This window comes from Molothrus ater, chromosome 16 (assembly GCF_012460135.2).
Source record: "Molothrus ater isolate BHLD 08-10-18 breed brown headed cowbird chromosome 16, BPBGC_Mater_1.1, whole genome shotgun sequence".
Lineage (NCBI taxonomy): Eukaryota > Metazoa > Chordata > Aves > Passeriformes > Icteridae > Molothrus > Molothrus ater.
In genome coordinates this window covers 12,091,004-12,116,001 of record NC_050493.2, presented here as the reverse complement: position 1 = coordinate 12,116,001, position 24,998 = coordinate 12,091,004, and the positions used below count along the sequence as shown (strand labels likewise).

The window sequence follows — 24,998 nt, the reverse complement described above, 5'->3', positions numbered from 1 at the left end:
ATGTAAAATAGCTTCATTTCTATAGGAAATTCCACTAGAAATAGTGAATAGAAATGAAGGTTGACTTTCGTCTCATTTCTTTTATTAGTTTAAGGATCTTCTATATTCCATTTTAGTGCGCATTTGTAATATTGAAATTATAACTGATAAGTCAACATTAGTGTCTAGGAGATGAATACTTGTGCCATTATCATTCCATGTAGACAACAATATTTCAGCCTTCCTTTTTGAATAATTTGTTAATCGTTTATTCTGTTACTGCTGATATTGTAACTGTGATATTTTACAACCGCTTACAATGCAAGAATTAAGAGGTTTTCAATTTGTAATTGTTTTAACAGAAGGAAAAGAGTCTGCTGGGATTTTTCAAAAGCCATCTAAGATACTTCAATTTCACAGAGTGCTAATGGCACTTAGGAGTTTTCAGATATTTGGAAGAGGATAGTCCCCATTTTTCTAAATGTTGTCTAACTTGACTGTTCATCTTTTGCTCCTGAGTTATAAGGCATGAAGGGCTGGAACATGGCTGTACGATGTATTTTTCTTAATTTGGCTAGCTTGGTTTCACCCTGAGCTTCTTGGTTTGTAATTGTACTGGCCACTGGCAGCCCCTGATGGCTGTGAGCACTTTTACCCACTGGCTCTCCAGAAAGCAGGCTGCAATTTTTGGAGCTGCTCTTTCCCTTCTGATATTTTATTTCTCCAGGATATATTTTATGTGTATCGCACCATACATTTCCCAGCACAATGATTAGTTACACCTCTGCATATGCCAGGAGATGGAAACATGGCTCTGCTTCCTTCCATCACTTCTGGCCCTTCACGTAATACAGAAAGAAATGAGCTGTTTCTTCTGCAAGCAGTGGAACAAATCAGCAGCAATAGTCTCTCATGCCTCATCTGTTCTCTTATGCTGAAGGAGAAGATGGGACCTGGATCAGTTTTTCATTTGCACACCTATTGTTGGAATAGACAATTTTTTATGTAGAAAGCAGAGTTTCAGCATGCAAATGTGCTCCTGTCCTGGATTGGGCAGGTCCTGTGACAACCACGGGCAGGAAATCCAGGCAGAAAACCTTGTTTGCTGTAGATTCCCACAGGACTGGCATCTCCAGGGCAGAACTGATAGAAGAGATTTCAGTTTTGGCATCTCCAGGGCAGAACTGATAGAACAGATTTCAATTAAATCCTTCATCATTGCCATAATGCAGGATGCAGACAAGTATTGAAAGGAGTTCTATCCAGCCAGGAATGATTGGAGTTCACCAAATCCCAGTGAGTCAGCGCTCACTGGAATCTTCCTAGAGGCCCAGGATATCTCCCTGAAAGTAAATGAAACAGTTTGGCTGCTCATGACTGACAGTCTCTTTTTGCCCTCACTTCTTTAGAATAGTTACTTCCACAAGGAATTTTAAAATCCTGAAGAGATTTGTATCTACTGGTAAATAAGAAATGTGTCAAGGATAGTTTTGGATCTTTTCCAAATTGAAGCCACACGTTAGTAAGATCCATGAGAAAATTAAGACCCTGCTGGACAAAAAGGAAGATTCAAAAGAAGAAAAAAAAAATTCTGTCCCTGAATGTCTGTATCACTGTTCTGCCAAGGACAGTAACACAGCTGGGTATGTATGGATCAGAAAGGCAAAAATACAAATCTGAATTTATGCGAGAACTTTTAAAAACTGTTTTATGCGTATTTTCCCCAATTTTTCCATAATATAGAAGTGCCTGGAAATGTGAATTAAGTGGGAGCTCATGAGAGCCAAAGCATGGGTGAGATGGAAGATGTGAAGTTGTAGAATTGTCAAGTTATTCAGGCTGGAAGAACCTGCTTGCACCAGAACACCTCTAAGGATGGGGATTGCACAATTTCAGGAGGTCATCTGTTCCAAGACTCAACGTCCTGGCAGTGGAAACCTCTCTGGTTGAAAATCATGTTTGTTTTCCCTTTTCTTCCCAGTGTGTGCCTGGCTCTGTCCCCCAGTAATTTCCCTGTCCTTGGTGGCAGGGCATGGAAGAGGAGACACATTTCCAGTAGAAATCCTCCTGCTCTGGACTGGCTCCCAGCGCTCCTGGGCTCACCCAGCCCTCGCTGGTGTGGTGAGGGAGCAGCATCCAGCTGTGCCCCCCCCCCTCCAGCTGTGCCTCCCATCCCTCAGCATTGTCCAGCTGTGCCTACCCAGGCCCTGTGGAGGGCAATGGGAAGAGATGGGATTTAAAATTTAAGGGGAAGTTCAAAGGCAGCTAAATATTTTTTACTCTCTAAATCAGCACTTTGATCTCTGAAACTTTTAGATTTTACTTTAGCTCCAAGTAAGCATTAAGATGCTCGAGTGTATCTACTAGTGAATTTTTCTGACCATACATTGAAGGGATAGCTCACTATTAGCTGCATGGGTAGCTCACATGTATGGTAAAATATTTTAAGTTTCTCCATGCTTTTGTTCAGAATGATGTGCAGATGAACATCTCTATTTCCCAAATGTGTAGCATGCCCATAAAAGTGAATTTTGCCTTGACTTCAATGAGTACATTTTAAACTGAAGTCAATTTTGGCTTAGATTTCCTAAATGTTAGAGCTGGTTCATCTTCAGTAAGCCTGCTTATCAGCTCCTAAATAAATCTTTCACACTGCAGTTAAGTGATAGAATTAAAAGAAGAAAAATATGAAAATGCAAAATTCGATATTAATTTGTTTTATTTTATCATACTCAAGGGCAAATGAAGTTGATGGCCCATTTTTTAATTGATATATTGATTACAGTTTTGGAAGAAGTGGTGGTGGAATTCAGCAAAAATGATTGAGGTGGTACAAATGCTTATAAATCTGTCCCACATTGTTCGTGTTCTTTAATTGTAATTGTCTGATAAAACTTCCATCAGTTTCTGTAATTAACCTAATGGTCTAAATGAATTTCCAGATCACTGATTATTCATTTCAATATAGAAAATGCCATTACACTGAGTTTAATTAATACTAAGTAAGTTCACAGTCCATTGTACTATAAGAATGGAATTTTATTGTTTTAACTGTTTAAATTATGAATATGATTTCCTCTCATCTTGTTTGTCCCATTTATGAACTTGAGTGTTCATTTTCTATTCATAATAAAATAGCATAAATCCCCTATAATGAAAATATTTAAAACCCAGTGTTCTTCAAGCTCACATCCTCAAAATATCAGTGTAGATGGGGGTCTTTTTTATTTATTGTTTCAACTATTTTTAAACAGAATTCAGTGAGTGCCAAGCTCATAATCCCATGATATGCCCTAGAACATCTTATTTATCTTGATATTCCTTTCACAGAAGTACATATGACAGATAAGCACTCACCAGAGAATCCTTTTGCTTTGCATCAGACAGATATTAAAACAATAAACTATCTTGCCCTGGGATTTTAGCTTATGAGCCACCAGGAAACAACAAGGCAAAGATGAGATGTTTTTGAAAGGTGGGAAGGCAGTTCTTTTGGAAAATTCCCTGGAAACCTTTGGTCCTGTAATATTTTTGACAGGAACTATTTTAAATGCTAAAGTTTTGGGGTTTTTTTTAAAGCAAGGAAAACACATTTCGTTCTGTCAGAGCAGATATTAGAAGTGTCCCCAAATTAACCCAATATTCCTACTATTCTGTGCATTGTGGGATAGGAGAGAAGGAAAATCTATGGAACAAGCATAAAGTATTAATTACATGATGTGGGATTTTTTTTCTATATTGAAACACTTATATATAGCAGACATATGTCCTAGTTTTAAAAAGATTGTTTTTTCCTGTGGGTGTTTTGTATTAATTCATAGATTGAGGATGGTTCAGGGTCTTGCTTATACAATAAACAGGGAAAATCATAAATATACATTTTATGTTTAGAAAGAGCACATCCAGCCGTAGGATTTAGTGTGTTTGAGGACTCATTCCTACAGAAATGAAAATTAAGTCAAGCTTGTCTATGTGGTATGTCCTTGCTTTTAGAAATAGGTTACTTGGCTTAGGAATATTAGTAAACCACCTAAAAAATTCTGTATGGAACTATTTTCATCTTGCTTGTTTCAGTGAAGACATTCCAGGTTTGATTTTCCTGTGGTGTTACTAATGGATCAAAGGAAGACCTTTGACATTTCTATTATGTTCTGGGCTATTTTCAGTACCAAGAAAATGACACAGGGAAAACAGAAATTTCCAAAACGTGATTCAAAGTGCGCTTCTGAGCCAAATCATTAGTGGAAGTATTTGGTTTGGAAACCTTGATTCTGTTGATTTTGTGATGTTTAATCTGTTGCACACCTGCAATTACCTGAAAATTATACTGTAATGATGGCAGTTTGCTGCCACTCCAAGCAGCTCAAGGGTAGATGCTGCTGGCACTGGGTGTATCCTTCTCTGGGTTTTATGTGTCAGTCACGACTGACCTCATTAAATCTGAACAGACAGATATTGCAATGACATCAGTGATTCATTTGCTCTGATTTTATTGTTGTAGTTTTTCTTCATTTAACTGTTTGGCAGGCTTGCTGTTTTGAATTAGAATATGGGTCAGGAGCTGTTTAAAAAATGAGTATTCATGTGGTATAATTTGCCAGCGCTTCAGTATTTCTGAATTGAATGTAGAAAGGTTCTGCAAACTAAATTTTTAATTGGTCTGTTTTCTCTTGAGCTAAATTGGGATGGGAAGTCAGTTCATCACCAGTGAAATATATATCAGTGCATTGTATCTACACCTTGGTGGTTTTGTCTGCTTATTGCTTCAGAGGAAACAGGTAGAGCACCCTGCAAAGGAGGCTGTGATTGGGCCATTAATTAACCAAATTAACCATTGCAGGGCTGCAGTTCCTGACTGAGGGCACAAAAATCCTGCCAAAGGGAAATGTGCAAATATCTGAGAGGAGCAATATGATTTCCAGGCTATAAAAACCTTATTATTGAACATTGAGGGGTCAAACTATCTTTTGATTTGCTTCCTGAATTAATTGCCTTTATTTATGAAGAGAATCACCCAGTAGTAACCAGGAAAAATGTGCCAATTGCCCTTCCCTTTTGTGTGTTGAATGCAGTGGGTTTAAGTGAAAGCTTAAATAAAGAAGATACCAACAGTAAGTAGGAAGGGAGTGGCTTTCCATAATTCCCTCCCTGGTGTACAGAAGTGTAGCGAAATGTTGGTGTCATCCCATGTTGAAAAGTCTTGAGAAGGTTTTTATGCTCTGTTCTGTCCCACTGTGTTGGGCTTTGCTATGACACAGGACAACACCACTGACTTTCAAGTAAGATAAAGATATTACAAAATTTAAAAAAAATTAGTAAAACTGTATAGCATTACATATGCATAGCATTACATTCTTAAGTATTATCCTGTTTTTAACTGTAAAGTGAACCTCTTTGGGGTTTTTTTTGTGGCTTTTTGGTTGGTTGGCTTTGGTGTTTGTTTTGGAGTGATTTTTTTTTGGATTTTTTTATAATTTTCAAAATTTTTTTGGCAGTGTTGCCTGAAATTCTTCCTACAGCATTTTTGGTGTTCTGTATCAGTATACATTGTCTTTCTGCAACAATTTTCAGGATAACTCTCATTTTACCTCCTGTCTATTCATATTTTAAATGATTACTTGTTTATAAGTCATCACTAAAATACATTGTGTGTGTCCAAAACCTGTAAACGTGGCTTTCGATTCACTCCCAAAAAATGAATTTTTCAGGGCCTTGCTGTTTACCCTTGTTCTTGTGTTGGTCTGTTTTGTGCTGGAGCAGTGTCTCTGAACTAGCAGGCTTGGGAATTTTGGAAAGAGAGACACGTCCTGAATTGCATCACTGACTTTTTTCCCACTTATACACAACCCTACATGTGGGTAGTGGGCGATAGCTGGAAAGATAGCAAATTGTGGAACATATCTCTGTCTTTTAGTTCAAATAAGAAAAACTGTGTGTGCCCAAGGACAGTTGGGAGCTCAGGTGCCTTCCCTTGGTGCTCTGCTGTTGGTGGACACACTGCACTTGGCCTCTGGCAGCACTGGTGTCCATCCTGTGATTTAGGGCAAGAGGACTGCTTGGACTTCCTCTTCTCAGAATGCAGCTAAATAGTGAGAATTACACATAGTAATTACCTTTACTGTGTACATTTGGTTTACATAGTGAGAATTACATTCAGTATTTATTATCTTGCATTGTGTTCTGTGATGCAATTGTACATCAGAGCCCTTTGAGCACAGTCCTGGGTGCCGCCTTCCCTGGCTCTGCATCCTCTCTGCTGGTGTCACTCATTTTTAGTACCAGACCCACAGTGTTGGCTGTGGTACATCTCAAATCATCCTGTCTGTCAGACAGCAAACTCTTAATTTTGTGCTTTTCAGCTTAGTCTGTAAGATTTGATTTCAAATAAAGGCACACCTTAGTGTCACTCTATTTTGTGATGGTTGTTATTGAATTGTGGCTCTTGGAACTGTGCTGTGTACAGCAAAATTCAACCTGAATTTCACAGATAAGAAGTGCTTTTTAGGAATTAACATTTTTAGTATCAGGATGACTTTGCAGGTGCAATTCTTTGTTTTGACAATTTTTCCTGTATGGTTAGGATTAGGTTAACAGCTGGGTTTTTCCTCTGTTACTTTCTGCCTAAATTGTTCCCAATGCATTCTGACAGTGTTCTTTTTACAGTTTAATAATTCTTTTGAGCTTTAGGAATCCTTGTGTCATCTAAACAGTATTTCTTGTCACTATATAATTGACTTTCATAAACATTCAAATTACTAAATTTCATCATCTCTTTATGGCAGTGCTACTCTTCATCCAGCTTTCCACAACCATGGCCTTTTTCCTTTGTCTTGGAAGTGGTGCTTTGTTAGTCACAGGGGATTTCTTCCATTTCCTTGAAACTTAGAGCTGTCCAATAACTGGGAACACCAGACAAGATATTGATCACTTTGATCATCTATATTTGAAGATTGTTCTTTAATTTAAGATCAAACATTTCTTCTCTGATCTCTACTGTTTCTTTCCCTTTATGGCCCGGGTGCTTTTTTACTTCCTGATCTTTTCCATCTGTTTTAGTTGTTTCCTTTGTGAAAAGCCAACTGCTCTTTGTACCTCAACTCTTTGTAATTTCAGCTATGCAGTACTCATTTTGATTTTAAGTACATCATAAGTAATTTCACCACCAGTTATAGCTTTTTTTTAAACTCAGAGGTGTAGGTTGGTGTCATTACATAGCTTTACAAAAAGAGTTCTCAGTCATCTTACCTGGTTTTTTGTATCTCTTCATGTCCTCAATTTTCTTCTGCTTGTTCTTAGAAACCCCTTGATGTCTTAGGGTGATGTCAGGTGGCTGCATATGCAATCCAGTTAAAGAAGGGTGAGGTGTAGGGGAATTTCTGATAACCACAAAACCACCAAATGGCCAATTCTGAGTGGCTGAGGTTGGAGGGAACCCTGGAGAACAAATTCTCCACCCCTGCTCCAGCAGCAAAGCCTGGGGAGGCTCTCCAGGACCAGGCTCCAACAGCTTGGGAACATCTCCAAGGATGGAGATCCTGCCGCCCCTCTGGGCAGCTATGCCAATCACCAGCCACCCTCAGGTGGAAAAAGCTCAGGCAGGAAGATGAGAGAGTTTCCAGGCTTGGGCATCAAGGTTTGGCACAGAGGGTTATAAATTAATGGCATGTCCTGGTAGCCATTTCCAGAGAAACCAACAGTGCATTGTTTATTGGTACATGAGAAGAGGTGAAACAAAAAGAACACCACCTCCACCTAGACTTAAAATAATTACAAGGAAGTCAATGTATCAAAGTTATTGAAATAATAGATGAATTAGATCTGAAAACAATAAGATGAGCAGATGAAATTTTGTTCAAACAGTTAAGCATCTTCCTATAATTTAACATAGGAATAAATAGGTTGCTTTTTACTGAAATATTTAGTTTATGGTTTTGTTTGTGTGCATTTGATTGTAGTTTGGTATGGAAAATTCTAAAAATCTGATTCTTCCCATGTCTGAGGCTGAAATATTTGAAAACAGTGTTTTAAAGCAGTTGTCTGCCCCCTTTCTAGAAATATTTACATGTACCTCAGAGTAAAAAGTTTCACCACATTTATGTGAAATTTGGTGCTAATTTGGATTTGACAGGAAACTTAATGCAGTAGTGTTGTGTAAAGGGATTCAATTACAGTGTGCAGTGTTTTGTAAGTAACTGTCTTGCATAAAAAAGTTAATTAATCAGAGCTGTGTCAATTTCCTTGTGCCATGTCAATTTGCAGCAAGGTAATTAATCACTAATCGCCCAGCGTGCAGCAAACTAAGGGACAATCCATGAGTCATTTGTTGTTATTTTTTTCCAAATAAATGGCACACAGAGCCATGAAGAAACACATCTTGCCTTTCATAATATTTTTATCGACAGTTTTGCATGTTGTAATAGACTGCAGCAACAAGCAGCTGTAGTTCAATGGAATATGAATATTAAAGAAACAAATGAGAGCAGATTTATAGGCCATTGCTTTTCTGTTATGTCAGTTTTGAGATTACACTGAGCAAATGAACAGTGAAAAATTACTCTTCCATGTGGAGAATGGTGATTAGACTTGTACATTAATTAGAGATTTTTGTTTTCCTTTTTAATGCATTTCAAATGAGAATGTCCTATAAGTAGGGGTTTCTCCAAAATACAGATTTATTCATTCCTAAACAACAGTGCATAATACTGGCATGCATTTTTTTTTGCAATGGTAAGGAAATAATTGGTCTATAATTTCAAGTATGGTTCAAAAAATAAATAGCTTGTGAAAGAAACAAATAGAAGTGACCAGTTGTGACTGTGTTTGATGTGTATGGGAAATTTGCTTTGAATGCAGTTAATTCACAACTAGATCCTAGGAAAAATCATCTCAAAACAGTGACAGGAGAAGAAATGTATTTTCAGCCTGTAATTTTAAACACTGTGAACTTTCTAAAGAATTTTTTTTTACCGTGAATTTGAAGTGTGTGTATGTACGTATATTTATATATAATTTAAATGCCTTTTCATGTTAAAATCTGTATTAACAGAGCTTACATTTTGCTTGCAGTGTGCTTTGGTCTGTGTATTTAAATGCACAAATCCTCTTTAGCCCAGTGTTTGTAATTCATTCAAAGAATGCCACTTAATAATACTTATTACTATTACAGAGAAGGGAGAACACAGCACACATTGGGATAAACTGCTGATTCCATTCCTGAAATCTCAGATAATATCATATAGATTATTCTGCTTAGCCTTTCTCAGCATGCTACCCATTATATCTCTTTGTTTTTAATTTATTGTGTTTCCTCAACGGGGATCCTCCTGAACTATGGCAATGATGTAAATGTGTCTCCCTGTCTCTCCAGCAGTTAAACTATGCCGCAGTAAATTAGCGACAAACCGATTCCGACACGACGGAGCATTAAAATTCTTCCCCATAAAACATTTGCAAACTCTTGGTGGCAGATGACCCGCTACTCTGTGCAGAGGAGGAGAGATTAGGAGTGATGAGAGGTAGATCTGCTCATCCATTTTGATGGCACACCTTTCTTGGGGCATATGGCACCCTCATACAAATTCAAACCGCAGCACAAATGTGAAGAATAATTGCCCATTAAAGTGGCTGTATATTTTTATGGCTTTGATACAAAATCTGCCCCCTGTTGTCTTTTGCATCTGCTGCTCTTTCATCTATCCCAAAGCTTTAAAACTTTAATACGCAGTGTATAACCCTTAAGTATTTTTTGCCAGGTTATATTCCTCTTCTTGGGAACTCAAGCTTTTCATTGTTCCTTCAGTCTTTGTTTTCCCAGGCCTTGTTGAGATATGGTGCCTACAAAGTGCACCTCCCTGTCGTGTTCATCTAATAAAAGATTAGTAAAACAAATGCTTATATTTTATCTTTGGGGAAAAATTAAGATTTGATTAAATTTTGTCTGTGAACTCAAAGATTTTTTTCTTCCTTATGCTCATATTTGCTTTTCCTATAAAATCATTAGTTATCTAAATTTTGCTGACACACTACTATGAATACTGTTAATTCCAAAGGCCTTTTTATTTGCTTAAATGTTGCAGTTTGCTGGCCATGTTTCATGTTTAAGATCTAAAATGAAGTTCACTGAAGTGAGAATGATTCCACTTTTACAACGTGTAACAAGAGAAAACTTTGTAGACAATATTAATTGTAATAATACATTTTAAATAGTATCCCCCAAAGTATAAAAATAGAACAAACAAGTTTAAAGAAGAAATCTTACCAGCATAATGTTCTTAAAAAAATTTCATTTAGGCTGTAGTAGATGATTTCTATGATATTGGATAATTATATTAAGCAAAGCCATGGATTTCCACAGCATAATATTTATATTCTAATTTTTTTAACTTGAAAAATTGAAATTGCTGAGTGACTGTAGGAACTGAGTTTTGTGGTTGTAGCCTCATTCATATTTGAATAGCAGAATGAATATCTATAGAATGGATGGGGCCATTAGATGAAAATGTAAATTGTTTTCTATGGCTTGATGTTTGATTATGTATTGTCCTTAGAAAAGCCTTTCTTTTTATAACCCCATGTTATCACCTCCTATCATCAACATGCATTTGGAGAAATCTGCCTTTTCTCAGTCTCAGATCAGAAGAATTCCAGTCATCAAATTACTTTGATGAATTTAAGCTACTTTTGCTTAGAAGTGGGCTCAGATGCTTCCCTGCTGAGAGTCAAACACATTTTCAACCCCCTTATAATGGCATTTTCACTGACTGGGTTTCAGCAGCTTGGCACTGAGGCACTAAGGAAGGTTGACCTACAAACTGTAAGTCATTAAAACCTCTACCCCTCCTGGCTACTATCTTCATTACTTTTGGGACTGGTTAATAGCATTTAATGCTTCCTGATGGGACAACCCTTTTCATAAAGTTCTTTTTATGAAGTCCATTCTTCAGTTGTGTTCTAATGCTGCCACTTCTGCTGGTTATTTTGGGGTGAGGATATTAAAAAGTTGGTAGCAAAATAAATTCTGTGGTTATTACATATTCCTACTACCCATCTAATTTCTCAGCTGGGCTGAAGGAGCATTATGGGGTTTTTTTCTGAACTCAAATCTGGGCCAACAAAACCTGTTGATGATTTTACCTCCAATCTCAATGTCTAATATTACTACCTGACAACAGAAAATGTGTTTTCAGATATTCTGCTTTTCAGATGGACCCAGATCAGTTTTTGGGATGAATATTGTTATGAATAAACTCAACTGTTAGACCTCACCTGATTGTAAGGCCTTGCAATGCCACTCTTGGTCCCATGTTTAGTTTCCATCATGTCTGATCCTCTTCCTGACAGAGCTACACCTCACTGCTCTGCCTGCCACTAATTGCTTCTGTAGTTTTTTAGTGCTTTGCTTTACTTTAGACATTTCATGCTCTGGGACTTTATTAAGAGAGGCAAGCATAGCGAAACAATTGCACTACTTCAGGCTTCTCATTCAAACTCATCTTTTCTAGTGCAGATCCTTTGAAAATGATAAAAAAAAGATCACTCTCTTGTCTTAGCATCTCCCATGACTCCTGAGCCTCCCTTACAGGTTTTGGATTTGGTAAACTCTTATGGACTAAGTGACTCTCCCTGCTATCTCTATTTTCTTCCTTTTTCTGTTTTTTTTTTTTTTTTAAGAGAAAGCCTTCTTTCTCATAAAAAATATAATAATAATAATAAAAAACAGGGAGTTTTGAACCATTTGTTGGTGAGGCACTCTGCTTTTCCAGTGGCATTTATTTGTGGAAAGCATTCACTGTCAAAGATTTGAGGTCAATGACCCTCCTTGTAATTCTTTCCAAGGTATGACTGCCATGAAGAATAAAGAAAATTTAGTATAAATGCTCAATTGTTGCAAAATATGTATCTTAATATGTCTGTGTGAAAGCTGGGTTGAATGGCACAATTCAAAGGAAAAATTTGTGAGCACAAACCACGCTGGGGGTTCATTCTGTCACAGAGTCATTTCCTCGGTGTCTCCCAACAATTCCAGCTGGTTTTAATTATTGCTTAGGACCCTAAAAGAACAACTGTTGTAAATATTGCCAAACGTAGATGTTCATTACAAAGAATTAATTACTGCAACAGAATTCTGGGCAGGACTTCTAGCCCAAGTCTTGCAAGCCCACAATGGTGTTACATATCCTACATTGCTGGAGCTAGGTTTTTGAGTTAGCTTGATTTTCTCTATCACTTCTGTTCTTCTTGTGAAAGTGTGCTTTCTATCAATATTTAGAAAACTACAGATGTAAGTGAAGGTTGTCTGACTGTTTTTTATTTTTTCCTAATTGCCATTTAGGTCAGTGAAAAGTCTCTTGATTTTGACAGTTTAGGAGTGTCCCTGAAGGCTGCACTTTATCATTTATCATGTCCACCATTTCAGATATCAATTTTTCCTGGACGTTCTCTCAAATCCATTTCCACCTATTTACTTAAGCAAACTCTTCTGAGCATTGCTGTGTTGGGTTTTTTCCTTTTTATTTAGTTAGTTGCATTTTTTATTTTAAGACTCAAATTAACAATCAGTTTATTGGAGAAACCTACTTCTAGCAATGCCTATTAGTTGGAAAGCAGTGAATTTTCTCAGGCAGGCAGACTGCAGCTGAACATGGCTCTTACACAAAGATAACTTCCCTGGATTAGATCAGTTCTCCATCCAGTCCAACACCTGTAACTGGAAAGGAGCAAAAGCTTGATGAAGAAAAAAAGAAAACTTGTTAGACTGGAAGGAGTGTAGTTGGTAGTGTAGTCTGTATTTCTTTGAACATTATGTAAGACTGCATTTCGCATTTTCCTCTGCATATTGTGTTAGTTTTTTATTGTATTAGCATTTTCCTCTGTATATTTATTAGTTTTTATAGAAGGCTGTATAGTTGGAAAGGAAAAGGACAGAAGTTACATGGTTCTAGCAGCAGGTCATAACTCTGTCACTGCTTTATTTACACTGGTCAATACTCAACCTTGTTGAATATGCAAAAATACTTACAGCATCCAAATTTCACAGATGTTGTGAAATTCCTTAAAAGATATGTTTTCTAGTACAATTCCTTTAATCCTTCTTAAATGCAGTTGCTTGCAAAGTTATCAACAGAATATCAAGTTCTTCACCTTCATCTTTAGGATTTATAAATTCCTTTTATATTCCTTATAACATATGCTATTTGCACTTTCTAAGACATATCTAATCTATTTGCATTGCCATAAAGTTGGTTTATGTTCTATCACAGGCATGTAAATTTTTGCAGAATTACTGTGTAACCTTTTTGTCAGAGAGAAGGACCTAGCAAAGGCCCAAAGCCACAGCAGTAAGGCATTAATAAAGAAATCACCATAATTACAGTATTTACCTTCACATGTTCAGCCAGCTAGGCCTAAAAGTTGTGAATTTTTTCATTTTCTTTTTTTTCAAATTCAAGGTTTCTTTTAAAATTTGATGCTAAATGAGGATTGAAATAAATTCATATTTAAGATTTGAAAATTTTTATACAGGAGTATTTCCATTTGCTTGCTTTTTACTAGGGCTTTGCTAAGCCATATTTGTTTAATTTCTTGATTTACATACTGAATAAAAAAAAAAATACAGTGAAGTAGATTTGATGTAACCTGATGCCAACAGAGCTGTTCTAACATTGACATGCAATATATGCACAAAGGAGAAAAGAAGTAATGAAGCACTGCTTAAAAAACTGCCAGAGAAAGCAAAGTGTGAAGTTTTGTTTTTTGTTTCGGAGTTTTATTATTATTTTTTCAATTACAAAGTTATCAAGAGGGAAGATTTACAAAAGAAAAGCCTCTAATGTGGTATTACTGTTCAATTTCTGATTAAAATATTTTAAGTCTCACATGGAATGGTAATTAATGTTCACAGATTCAATGAAAATATAAAAATGTCTGAGTTAATTTCTTTGTAATAAGGTTAAATTATTTCTATTTGGTCTGAATATTATGTGGTATCAGAGGTGTTCCTAAGATATACAACTCTTTCCTTTGAAGGACTGAAAGGTACTGTTATGTACATGGTGCAGACCCAAAAAAATGAGAAAATATATGAAAACCTCTTTGATTTATTACACAGTTAAGAGCTGGTTAATAATCCAGCTCTTGAACAAAAGCAAAGCTCTGTTCACTTGGCAAAATCACTGGATAATTTAGATGACTTGAGGTCACCTGGGTCTCTAATGTCTCACCCCTACTCAAAACAGGGCTGACTGCAGGAGACAGATCCAATAATGTGATGCAAATATCTCTGACAATATAAATTTGAGCCTGAACTTGGACCTCGGGAGTCTCCTGGTAGTAGTGTTGGCTGAACCAGTCAACACTCTTTTCATTAGTGTCCTCTGAGAAACGCAGAGCCATCAATGGCACCGCCATCCAAATTCCAGTTTGCTGCCTCCTGAACCAGTCAACACTCATTTCATCAGTGTCCTCTGAGAAACGCAGAGCCATCAATGGCATCGCCATCCAAATTCCCAGTTTGCTGAACCAGTCAACACTCTTTTCATCAGTGTCCTCTGAGAAACACAGAGCCATCAATGGCATTGCCATCCAAATTCCCAGTTTGCTGCCTGCTCTTTGCAGGCAGAGATGTGTGTGAAAGGACGAGCTAAAACACTTTGGTGACTCCCTCATCCAGCTATGGGCAAGCTTTTACACCATCACAATTCCAAATTGCTGCAGAATGTGGCACTGCCATCCAAATTCCCACTTTGCTGCCGCTCTTTGCAGGCAGAGATTGTGTGAAAAGACGAGCTAAAACTCCTTGGCGACTCCCTCGTCCAGCAACAGGCAAGCTTTTACACCACTCCGGAATTGCTCCAGAATATGGGCTCTGCTCACTAATCCCTGTTTGTTGTTTTTTTTTCCCCCTGCAGTGCCAGGATTTCCCTACCCTGCTGCCACCGCAGCCGCCGCGTACAGAGGTGCCCACCTACGAGGCCGGGGTCGCACGGTGTACAACACGTTCCGAGCAGCAGCTCCCCCTCCTCCCATCCCAGCCTACGGCGGGTAAGGAGCTCTGAAATTCCCTCACCTCTGGCTCAGCATGGATCCCGGGAGCCTGGGCACCGTTCCCAGCCCTGCTGCATGCGGGTCGTGCCTGCCCGGCACCGGCGCCTCGCACAGCGGCTTGAAAAATGACTGTAATTTGTACTGCCATGCTTGGTGGCCTTAAGCATTTCAGATGTCACATATTGTTATGTAAATGCTCCCACAAACGGAAGGCTCTGGAACGGGGAGATTGTTTCGGCTAAAGGTATATTTTTGATGATTGCAAACATCTGGTTATTAAGGAGGTTGGATCGAGTTATCTTCTTTTTTTCTTCAAATCGCCTGCTGGAAGTTGTCTCTGCACCTGAAGGCTTAGTGCTGGATTTTTTTTTAATGTATATTTTTTTATTGCAGTTTGCTTAGTTTTTCTAGTTGCCATCTTTGCCATGATAGAAATCTGGGGTGCTCCTCTCAGGACCATGGGTTTTGTGTACTTTTGCTTAAATAATGCCATAAGATTTTGCCATCAGTGTCCTGCATTTACTAAAAGCAAGTAGTAAACTAAGGAACAAAGAAGAGGAATTCATAGTATTAATTTTTAGTAACTCTATAATCTTCTTTATTTCAGAAGATTGTTTGGGTTTTATGTATATTTTTGGGGGAAAGGAAGAATAAACATTTTTTCCTGTGGTTCTGCTAAGGCTGACACAGAAAGTCTTTGTATGCTGCATGTAACACAAAAACCCTAATAACATTAGCAAAAGATTTTCAGCTGTCAAGAAATTAGGAAATCTGTAAAATCAGGAAACTTAGCAGATCCTAGGCCAGAGTAGTACTTTGTCATAAAAACTGGATTTGCCATTACCTCTTTGTAGAGCTGTTGGATCTTCCTGGGATGAGGTCAGGTAGGGTTGGGACAGGCAGTGAGAGAAGGTGATACCTGTCTGTCTGTCTCTCTCTCTCTCTCTCTCTCTCTCTTTCACTCTCTCCCTGCCCTCCCTGAAATCCTGTTCAGCAGCTCCTTGGCTCCCACTGGGGATGTCCCCTTGTGCAGGAGCTCCCTGTCCCCCTGCTCCATTCCAGTATGTGATGGGTGCCCTGCATCAGTTCCCACAGTTTCTCAGTAAACCTTGCTTCCATTTAAGCCAAAGGGAGCATATTTTTTCTAGACAAGTTTGCTAATCTCATCAGTCAGCCTTTGGCCTGAGTTTTCAGGGATTTATTTATACAGGCAGTTTGACCGTGCTGTCACATTGGGCAGTTATTATCTCAAAGAAATGAGACATTCTAAAAACTAATGTAAAAAACATGCCCCAGAATCAGGTTATTTTACAAAAGTGTATTCTGTTGGTTTGTTTGAGTGTTCTGTGTAGTTTATTACGAAAACCAGTATTACCACTAGTGGAGGAAGACACTTTTCTGAAGTTTGCCTGAATTACCTTTGGGCAAGGATGGTGTCCCACTAAAGTTATCCTTCTGCTGCCATACTCTCAGTTAGTCAGTCCAGGCATTTGCACATGGCAAAGATGGAAACAAGTTCAGAATGCCTTGCATTCAGGTTTCATTTAGAATTCCTCAGCTACCAAATGGATACTGCACCTAAAGAAAGTGGACTCTCCATCTCTTCTTTGTTTAAAAACAAATTCTGAGATTTGAACCTAGAGTGCAGTATGCAGTGAGATAACAAGCTGGGCCACTCAGTTTCATGATGACATCACACTTTAGTTAAATACAAAGTCATAAAGGTATATACAAAAATAATTACCAGCTGTGTGTGATAGTTTTTGAATTGGACAGTACTTTTTGGTTTGTATTTGCAAAATGAGTAAGTACTTTCTGCCAAGAAAGCAACTTAAATTTGCCTTAATTTAAGAGGCCACATGTGGGTGCTCTACATGTATATGTGTGTGGTGGTATGCACATTATTATAATTAGTTCAGTGACTCAGCAGCATGAATTCCATTTCCAGGAGTAGCACATGTACATTCTCATGTAATTGTACTGCTTGTTGCCAGCACCTTTAGCAGTAAGTTAGATGTGTAAGCACAGAGAGCTCCTGTTGTAGGGCAGTGCAGAGGTTCTGCAGGCAGGCGCAGCAGGGCTCCAGCTGAGCTGGTTTCCAGGAGCCCAGCTCAGCACTCCCACTGCTCTGCAGGGTGGTTGGGCAGGCTGGCAGGAGCTCAATCCCTTCATGCTCGTGCCAAATGTGGCTTCAGAGGGAGCCCTGTGTTGTCACAGGTCCCATCATCTTGCTCTGATGGCTTCCAGGTGTCTGTCAGGAACCCTTGCTAATCTAGGGCTCACCTTGCCACCAAACATAATTTGACACTGCAAAAGGTTTCAATTACTAAGCCCTGTCTTAAATCATGTAGGTCTTCATTCAGATATTCAAGTTTCTCCATCCACCTGTGCTTTCCAATAAAGCCCTGCTTTGTGTAATTCATGGGTCAGTACAGAAATCATAAAAATCTCTGTTGCCCTGATCCACAGCTGGGGTAATAAAGCTTTATTTTCCCATAATTTCTTTGGCCTGGCATATTGGATCTCATGTGGGTCTCTTCACTGATACAGGAGTCTAACGTGGAATTGCTGAGTGATTCTTTGTTCTCTGCTCACCTATTCTATCCCATAACCCATCAAAAAAGCAATAAGGAATTTCCATCAGAACAAAAAAAATCTTTAATCAATGAATATAAGTTATGGGAATGTGCTTGTTGGTCACAACATGAAAAGAAGTCAAGGAAAATTATTAAGATACTAACAAGATCATAGGGAATGAATCAGCTTAGAGAAGGAAGGAAATAACTTGGAATATTATTAATAAGAAAAATTGAGTAAGTTTTGAATTTTTCAATCAGTTTAGTAGCAATTTATTATTTTTCACTCAAGGAAGGTGCCCAGCCTTACAGCCAAGTAAACAGTTTTATACCTAAGTATTTTCAGTCATTAAAAAAATACACATTTTCTATAATGACAGATATAATTTTAATAATAATTTACATTAACATCCATCAGTGTTTAATTAGAAAATATTTCAAGAAAGAACCTATGTGTAGTTGCAAAATATAAAGCTGAACATTGCAATTACCTCCTTTAATTTTCTTTTATTTCATTAACCTTAGATCTTGATCTAGCTCTAGGTCTTGTGGCAGGATAAGTTATGGTGGTTCCTACTGAAAGGTGTCTTCTGCTGTGCCTTCCACTTACTGGGGAGCAGCAGACAGGCTTTGCTGGGTCCCAGGGAGATTTCTGGGTATAACCATATTTAAGGCCATTATTTTCTTATAAATCAAAGGTTAGCACATGTGCTTTAAAATGTGCCATTTAAAAATGGAATTACTGTTCATGATTTACACGAACTACCCCAGTAATCAATGGATCCTTCACTTTTGAGTGAGACATTTCACAATTCCTTGAGATAGCATCTTGTTTATTAGCTCACAGAAGGTGCTTCACTTTTAGCATCTGTGGCATCATCTCTAATGTCTTGAAATATGAGAATATGCAGCTTACTTATAACTGCATATAATTAATGTATGTATCATAAACCTCCCTGACACTGAAATGGGGAGTCAAGCTTGGTTTGGGTGAGAATACTGAACACTAAAATTTAGAGTTTGGAAATCTGCACGGCATGGGGAGCTTAACCTCAAACTGGTGCAGCAGGAGAGGGAAACAAGAGATCCTGAATTTGAAACAAGAGATCAAGAAAACCCAGAGTCATGGTATATCTGGTAGTAGAGCAGTAGTAGATAGCAGGAGTAGTGAAACTGATGAGGAGCCTTTCTGCTTCATCATCCTTTGCTTTAAATTCTCACAAGTTTAGTGTGTGATGACTTTGTCTTCACATTCCCTCTCTGCTCCTTTCAGCTCTGATGAAGCTAACAGAGAATTAGCTTTCAGTCTGTATCTCCTCCTCTGCTGTGTTTCCTGGGAAAGCAGGGGAGAGCAATATGCTGTTTTCTCTTTGAAAAGAGCAGTTAAAAAAAAAATCAAAAAAACAAACCCAACCCTAAATAGAATTGCGAATTTGTGGGGAATGTGGAGGAGAAATAACAGAGGCTATTCAGAAACTGTTCCTCTTGTTAAAATAAACCTTCTCAAGTGCTACTTGCTCACTGATTCAAAATGAAAATACAGCTTCATTTTTTTTATTCTGAATTCCAAATTTAAGAACATTAGTATGAGCTACTACATCTACTCAGGTTGTTACAGCTTTTTCCCACTCTATTTCCTTGGGCTCATGTAAACTTCCTTTACTTTGGACTCTATATATGTGCAATTGTTGGAACAAAAAATGGCTTTTGCCAGCATATATTGATTCATGTCTGCAGCTTTGTTCTCTGCAGCAATGCCCTCAGTCAATATCACAGAGCAGAAAATGTAACTTGTCCATGGCAGAAACTGTTGAAACTGGAAAGGCAAGAAACTGGAATTAGAGAACATTCTAAAAAGCTGAAACTGCCTCTTACAAGAGTTTCAGTTCAATGTTTAGAGCACTTAAAGCTATGTTATTAGAGTGTGGAAAAGTCTTGCTTTAGTTCTGCCTTTGGTTTAAGTAAGGCTGGTTTATTAAACCAAAGGTCTTTGGTTTAAACAAGGCTGTATCTGCATCTCTTCTCTCATTTGTCTCAGGAAGGCCCCAGATAAAGGGCTCACGTTAAGGGTGATTTCCAGACCAGGAGCTGCACAGTGTAGGGGACAGTGAGGGTGACCCTCCCAGCAACCAGAAAACAGAGAATTGTTGTTCCCCAGCTGCTTTCTTGTAGCTGTGCTGGAGAGGCAATGGTGAGCTGTGGGCGTTGCTGTGCCCAGGAAGGAAATCAGGGATGTGCTGCCCGTTTGTTGCCCGGAATCCACCCCCAGGCTGGGTGTGCTGCCCTGGGCAGGACGGGTGGGCTGAGGACCATGGATCCTCAGCTGCTGGGAGGTTTCTCAGCCAAGCTTTGTGCAATCAAGGGCTGTCTTTTCATGTCATTGATAGATTATTCAACTCAATCCTTTTGAAAGATGAGGACAGAAAAATGATAATGAAGACAGATGTAGTTCTCCCAGGGTATTGTAAAGGTGGAATCTAAACTAGTAAAGAGTTTGTGTTAATATAGTTACAAAAAGTGATTATGAGACATGGAGAGCTCCTTAAATAAAGGAGCTAAAGCCATGCCAGTCAGATGTATAATATCTGATGAGGAAAGAGTTCCCTATGTAAATAAAAATAATTTCAGAAAATGATTGCCACATATGTTGATATTTAAATGCACATTTTCCTATTAAATCAAGATTTCTCACTTCTCTGAGTTTTCCTTACCACAATAAAATAACAGAATATGACTGAACAAATCCCCCAAATTTGTTCTTTTTAACTCCTTCAGGAAGCACATTAGCACCATTCCTTGGGTGAATTAACTCAGATTTCAGTCATGTGGCTATTTAAAAATCCTGTATTGTTTTACAAGGAGCAATAGACTTACCTGCTTACCAGGATAAGTTTTTTCAATATAAAGTGTAAAAGGAGCTGTTGTAACATGGGTCCCTGTGTGATGCCTTCAGTTTCTTCCCATGCTCAAGATGTCCCCTTTGTTTTCTGCCTAGAGCCTCAGAAAGCTGAGAAAATTAAACCAAATTAACAACAACAACAACAAAAAACCCAAAACAAAACAAGAAACCAAAAAAAAACCCCAAAACCCTCTTGGAAATTTATATACTAAAGAAAAGAAAAGCAAAACTTAGTTTTTGGTGGTTTACACTTTGTACTTCTGATGAAGGGTGCTGTTAGAAAATACATTTGACTCTACTAGTAAGATTTAATCAGGACAAGGGCTCTGAATAGAGGAAATATTCTCTGAAAAATCTATGGAAATGTGAATAATTACTTTTCCTCAAACTTCAGGAGAAGCAGGAGGGTTTTTATTAAATATCACTGTCATAATGCAAGATCATAGAGAGGAAATAAGATAAAATCAGCTGATTTTTTTTTTTTTTAGTGAATGTCCTGCTTGGGACTGTAATACTCATTTGCCTGATTCTGTCACTTCATCTTAATATTGGCCATGTCTAATGATGGAGTTATGCATATATGTCTCATTTTAGTGATGGGTACATTTTTCAGCATAGTATTTATGAAGAGGTTTCATTTAGAAACCAAACTAAGTTTCTGTCTGTACATGACTGGAAGGAAGACTGGGGTGGATGAATGAACCTGTCCAAGATTACAACCAGCTGCACTTAGGAATGAAAAATTTATCAGCCCCTTTTCATCTTTGCTGTGTATCCACAGATCACCAAGAGGAGGAAGAAAAGAGTTTCCCTCTCTGACAGATGCTTTCTCAGAAGCATTATTTTCTGAATAGCAATGTTTAATAGCAATGGAGAGTGGGATGTTTGAATGTGCAGTGATGGGCTGGCCTCAGCTGGCTGCCAGACCCTCCCCTAGCTGTGCTCTCCTTCCCCCTCTCAACAGCACAGGGGACAAAGGATGTAAGGGGATAGAATACGAGAAAATAAAGACAGTGTAGAAAGTATTGTATCCCCTAAGGAGCTGCAGCTGGGCCAATTATCAAAGATCAGGAGCAGGCCTGACTTGAACAGGCCACAGGTGTAAGCAATGAGAAGAAGATGCTATAAAAGAGTGGGGGTGGCTGGGTGAGAAGGGAACTGGAGTCAGTGGCTGCTTTGGGAAGAGGAAAGAGTCAGTGCTCTGAGGAGCTGCCCACAAGAAACACCAAGAAGGTTTGGAACTATTGTGATAAGGAGACAGCAGCATGGAACCCCTGCAATAGGCTGACAACAAAAGGAGGATGGAAAAGCTCTCGGGTTGAGATAGAGACAGGGACATTTTGTGTCAATTGCTATCACAGGCAAAACAGACTTGACTTGAAAAATGAATTTATTTGCTATTGAAGTGCAATTAGATGGTTATAAACAGAGGCAGGACCTAAACCACCTTCCCCCAACTCGTCCCCCATCTCCAGCAGGAGTGGCACAGGGATGTGAGCACCCGAGGGCTGGGGCTGTGGGGTCACAGTGAACTCAGTAAACTCAAAATTCTTTGTGTGTCATCTCATCCAAGTCCCTCATGCTGTCCATGATTGTGTGCTCCTACCTCACAGTCCTGTGGAATGCTTTATTCCTTATGTGCAAACAGGTAAAGAAAAACATGGAGTGTTTTAAAATGATCAGAGTATGCAAACCAAATTGAAGGTGTGCTGCAGTGTAAGCAACAAACTCTCTGAAAGCTGCCAGTGTAGACCAGGTTTCGCATATTTTGCTCTGCAGACACAATAAATAGAAAAATATATGAGTAAAGGTCTGATCCTACTGAAACAAATGGCAGATGCTCTAATTTAAGTGGAGCTGAGTTTTCACCTGTTATTATTCCATAGCTAACTTTAATCATCAGTGTGGTTTTATCCATGTTGTTGTGTGCATGTATGCATATTTATGATTTTCTCAAGAGATTCAGACTTAGACCCATACCAGCCCAGTCCTGTGGGGTTTGGTCATTGACCTCAATAGGTCAGTTATATTTCTGACATCACAATTCTTGTTGGAATTGCAAAATGGCTTAGGCTAGCAACTTGGTAATAACTATTATTCCTAAATAATAGTACTCCTAAATTGAAAATATTGTTGCAAAAAGTCCCTATTGTTTTATTAGCTCACATATTTAGCCCTTGAAACAGCTTGGGTTGATTCTGATAGGGGAAATACACATTTCAGGTTGCAGAATTGCCAAATGGATGTAAAATTGCAGGAATGACATAATGGCTGTAATTGTTAGGCCACTGTTGTGCAGTTGGAGTTTTATTTCGTGTAATCATTTAAGCTCATACTGTGTCATTTATCCTGGAGGGTTTAGAATCTTCCACTGTTTACTCTGATGATTGATCTTAGCTGAAATGAGTCCATCTCTGGGTGAGCTGGTAACAGCAATATTACCACATTATTTTGAGAGAAGAAGTAGCCATGTATCCAACCAACCAAAACAGGGGAGCTCAGAACCACTGGCATGCTCGCCAAAGCTGTAAAATGCTCAAGTAGGCAAAGTTTTGGGTTTTTTTTTTTCCCAAAAGCATAGCACCCTGAAATTTTCAATAGACCAGCTGTCATTATTGGCACGGTGCATTGAGCCAACCATGCAGTACCTGTGGGTTCTCTCACCTCTGTGTAGACTGGATATTGAGATTTGACCCAGAGGGTAGAACACCACCAGTGCAATTATTTCACTAACTCCTCTCACCGTTTCAACTGAGGCTGTGGTTTTTTTTTGCCATCTAAGTAATGAGAAGCAACCCTTTATTTCAGAGGGTCAGCATACCTGCAGGATGAGAAAACAGTGCTTCAAGAGTAAGGCTTTTGCAAAAGTAGTGAAACTGGGCATGAGATTGGCTCACTGAAAATTTTTATAGGAAAGAAAAAATGCTGTCAATATGTGGCTTTTTATAACTAAAAACAGGGTACGAAAAAAGCCCCCAAACTTTATCAAAAGTCTTTTCCAATCCTGCCATGCTTCGCCTTCCTTTGACTAAGCATTTGGCATACTTGATAAGATGATGTATTTGGTACAGGTTCACTTCTGATAATTGCTACCAACCTCCTTAACCAATGTGAAGAGTGCCTTCCTTCCCCCTCCCCTCTGTTCTTGTGAGAGACTAACCTCAGCTCTGCAGGGGTTGGTGGCATTTGCATGTGGAAATGCACTAATATGGATGTTTTTCTTTGTGTGTGCATCCTTGCAGTGTTGTATACCAGGATGGATTTTATGGTGCAGACATTTATGTAAGTATTCATTGATGTGCATGCTGTCCTTGTACATTACCAGAGTCATTCTTTTTACAAGTTTGCTGCCTAGCTTGACTCTGTTTTGTCTATTTACCATCCCTTGCCTGTCAGAAAGAATTGAGAAGAATATCTCTCACATTGGAAGACCTTTCTGTTCATTACATCTATCATTGTTCAGTGGAGCTGAATTAACTCTTCAATCAAATGCTGAATGAATGCAAAAAGATGTGAAAAATGTGTGTGTGTGTGGAGGGGCGTCTCCCTTCGTAATTGAAGTTCAAAGAAAAAAGAAAGCAAAGCACAAACATTCTTTTGCAAATCCCCAAAAGCTCTTTTTAAAAAATCAAGGCAAGCTGAGTATTATTAATACTTGAAGTATGAAAGTACTTCATGGAGAGATACAGGTTTCCCAAACCCAGCCAGCAGTGGGGATGTGTAGGTGCCATGGTGATAGTGGAGATTAATGGCATATAAGTTTAAGATATGGCAATATATTGTCTGTAATCTGAGTAGACTGCCAAAAATTGCACTTCTAGAATCCACTCATTTCAGTTTAAAGGAGGTGGGTAGAGACTGCTCACAATATGGGTGGATCATTTGTTAGGAAAGATTCATAGTCCTGGATCCATCACTATCTATGCGCCTAATTGTTCACCTATTTCATCTTAAATGATATGTTTATTTTTAGTTTTGCTATTTTTTTCAAGTTTTTTACATTTATACATTGTTTCTTCTTGCCAACTTTTTATCTTGAATGTGTGTGAGGTCTCCATATGTCTGAGTATGCCCGAGGTTTCAGGGGGTTGAGGCCAAATTTTACTCTTCCAAAATTCTTATACCTGATATGTAGGTGTAAAATATTTCGCTGATAGTAAGCAATATTTACTTTTGTTATTCTTTTAATAAGGTGGTCTGGTTCTAAGTTACAGGTATCATCTTTGTTTCACCAGACAACTTTCTGGAACCTACTTGTACTTTTTCAGTTGAGATAAAATGAGACTGATGAGTTGCAATTTGTATCGATATTAAAAATTAAATAGGCAGTGCTAGGAAACATCCCTTGTGTTCATTATCAGCAAGCTCCTAGAACTATTCCCAAGGGAACAGATTTTTGTCAGTAAGTTTTATATAAAGATGGAAAACAATTTGAATTTATGGATGAAGTAGGTTTTGTTTTTCTGACGGAGGTGGAAAGGCTGATCCTTATCTGAAAATTC

General features: G+C 38.4%; 1 protein-coding gene across 36 annotated transcripts in view; it reads left to right on the top strand.

Annotated features, from left to right (window-relative positions):
* The window catches only part of RBFOX1 (RNA binding fox-1 homolog 1), a 1,183,000-nt gene that overhangs the window by 1,120,760 nt on the left and 37,242 nt on the right, over nt 1-24,998 (top strand). For 33 of the 36 annotated variants that reach the window (XM_036392503.2, XM_054516557.1, XM_054516565.1 and 30 more), the window contains 2 exons: nt 14,886-15,018; nt 23,739-23,778. In XM_036392503.2, coding sequence (XP_036248396.1) covers nt 14,886-15,018; nt 23,739-23,778 — 173 coding nt within the window. The remainder of the gene's footprint in view (nt 1-14,885; nt 15,019-23,738; nt 23,779-24,998) is intronic. The other 3 variants (XM_054516564.1, XM_054516563.1, XM_054516561.1) reach the window with 1 other exon arrangement.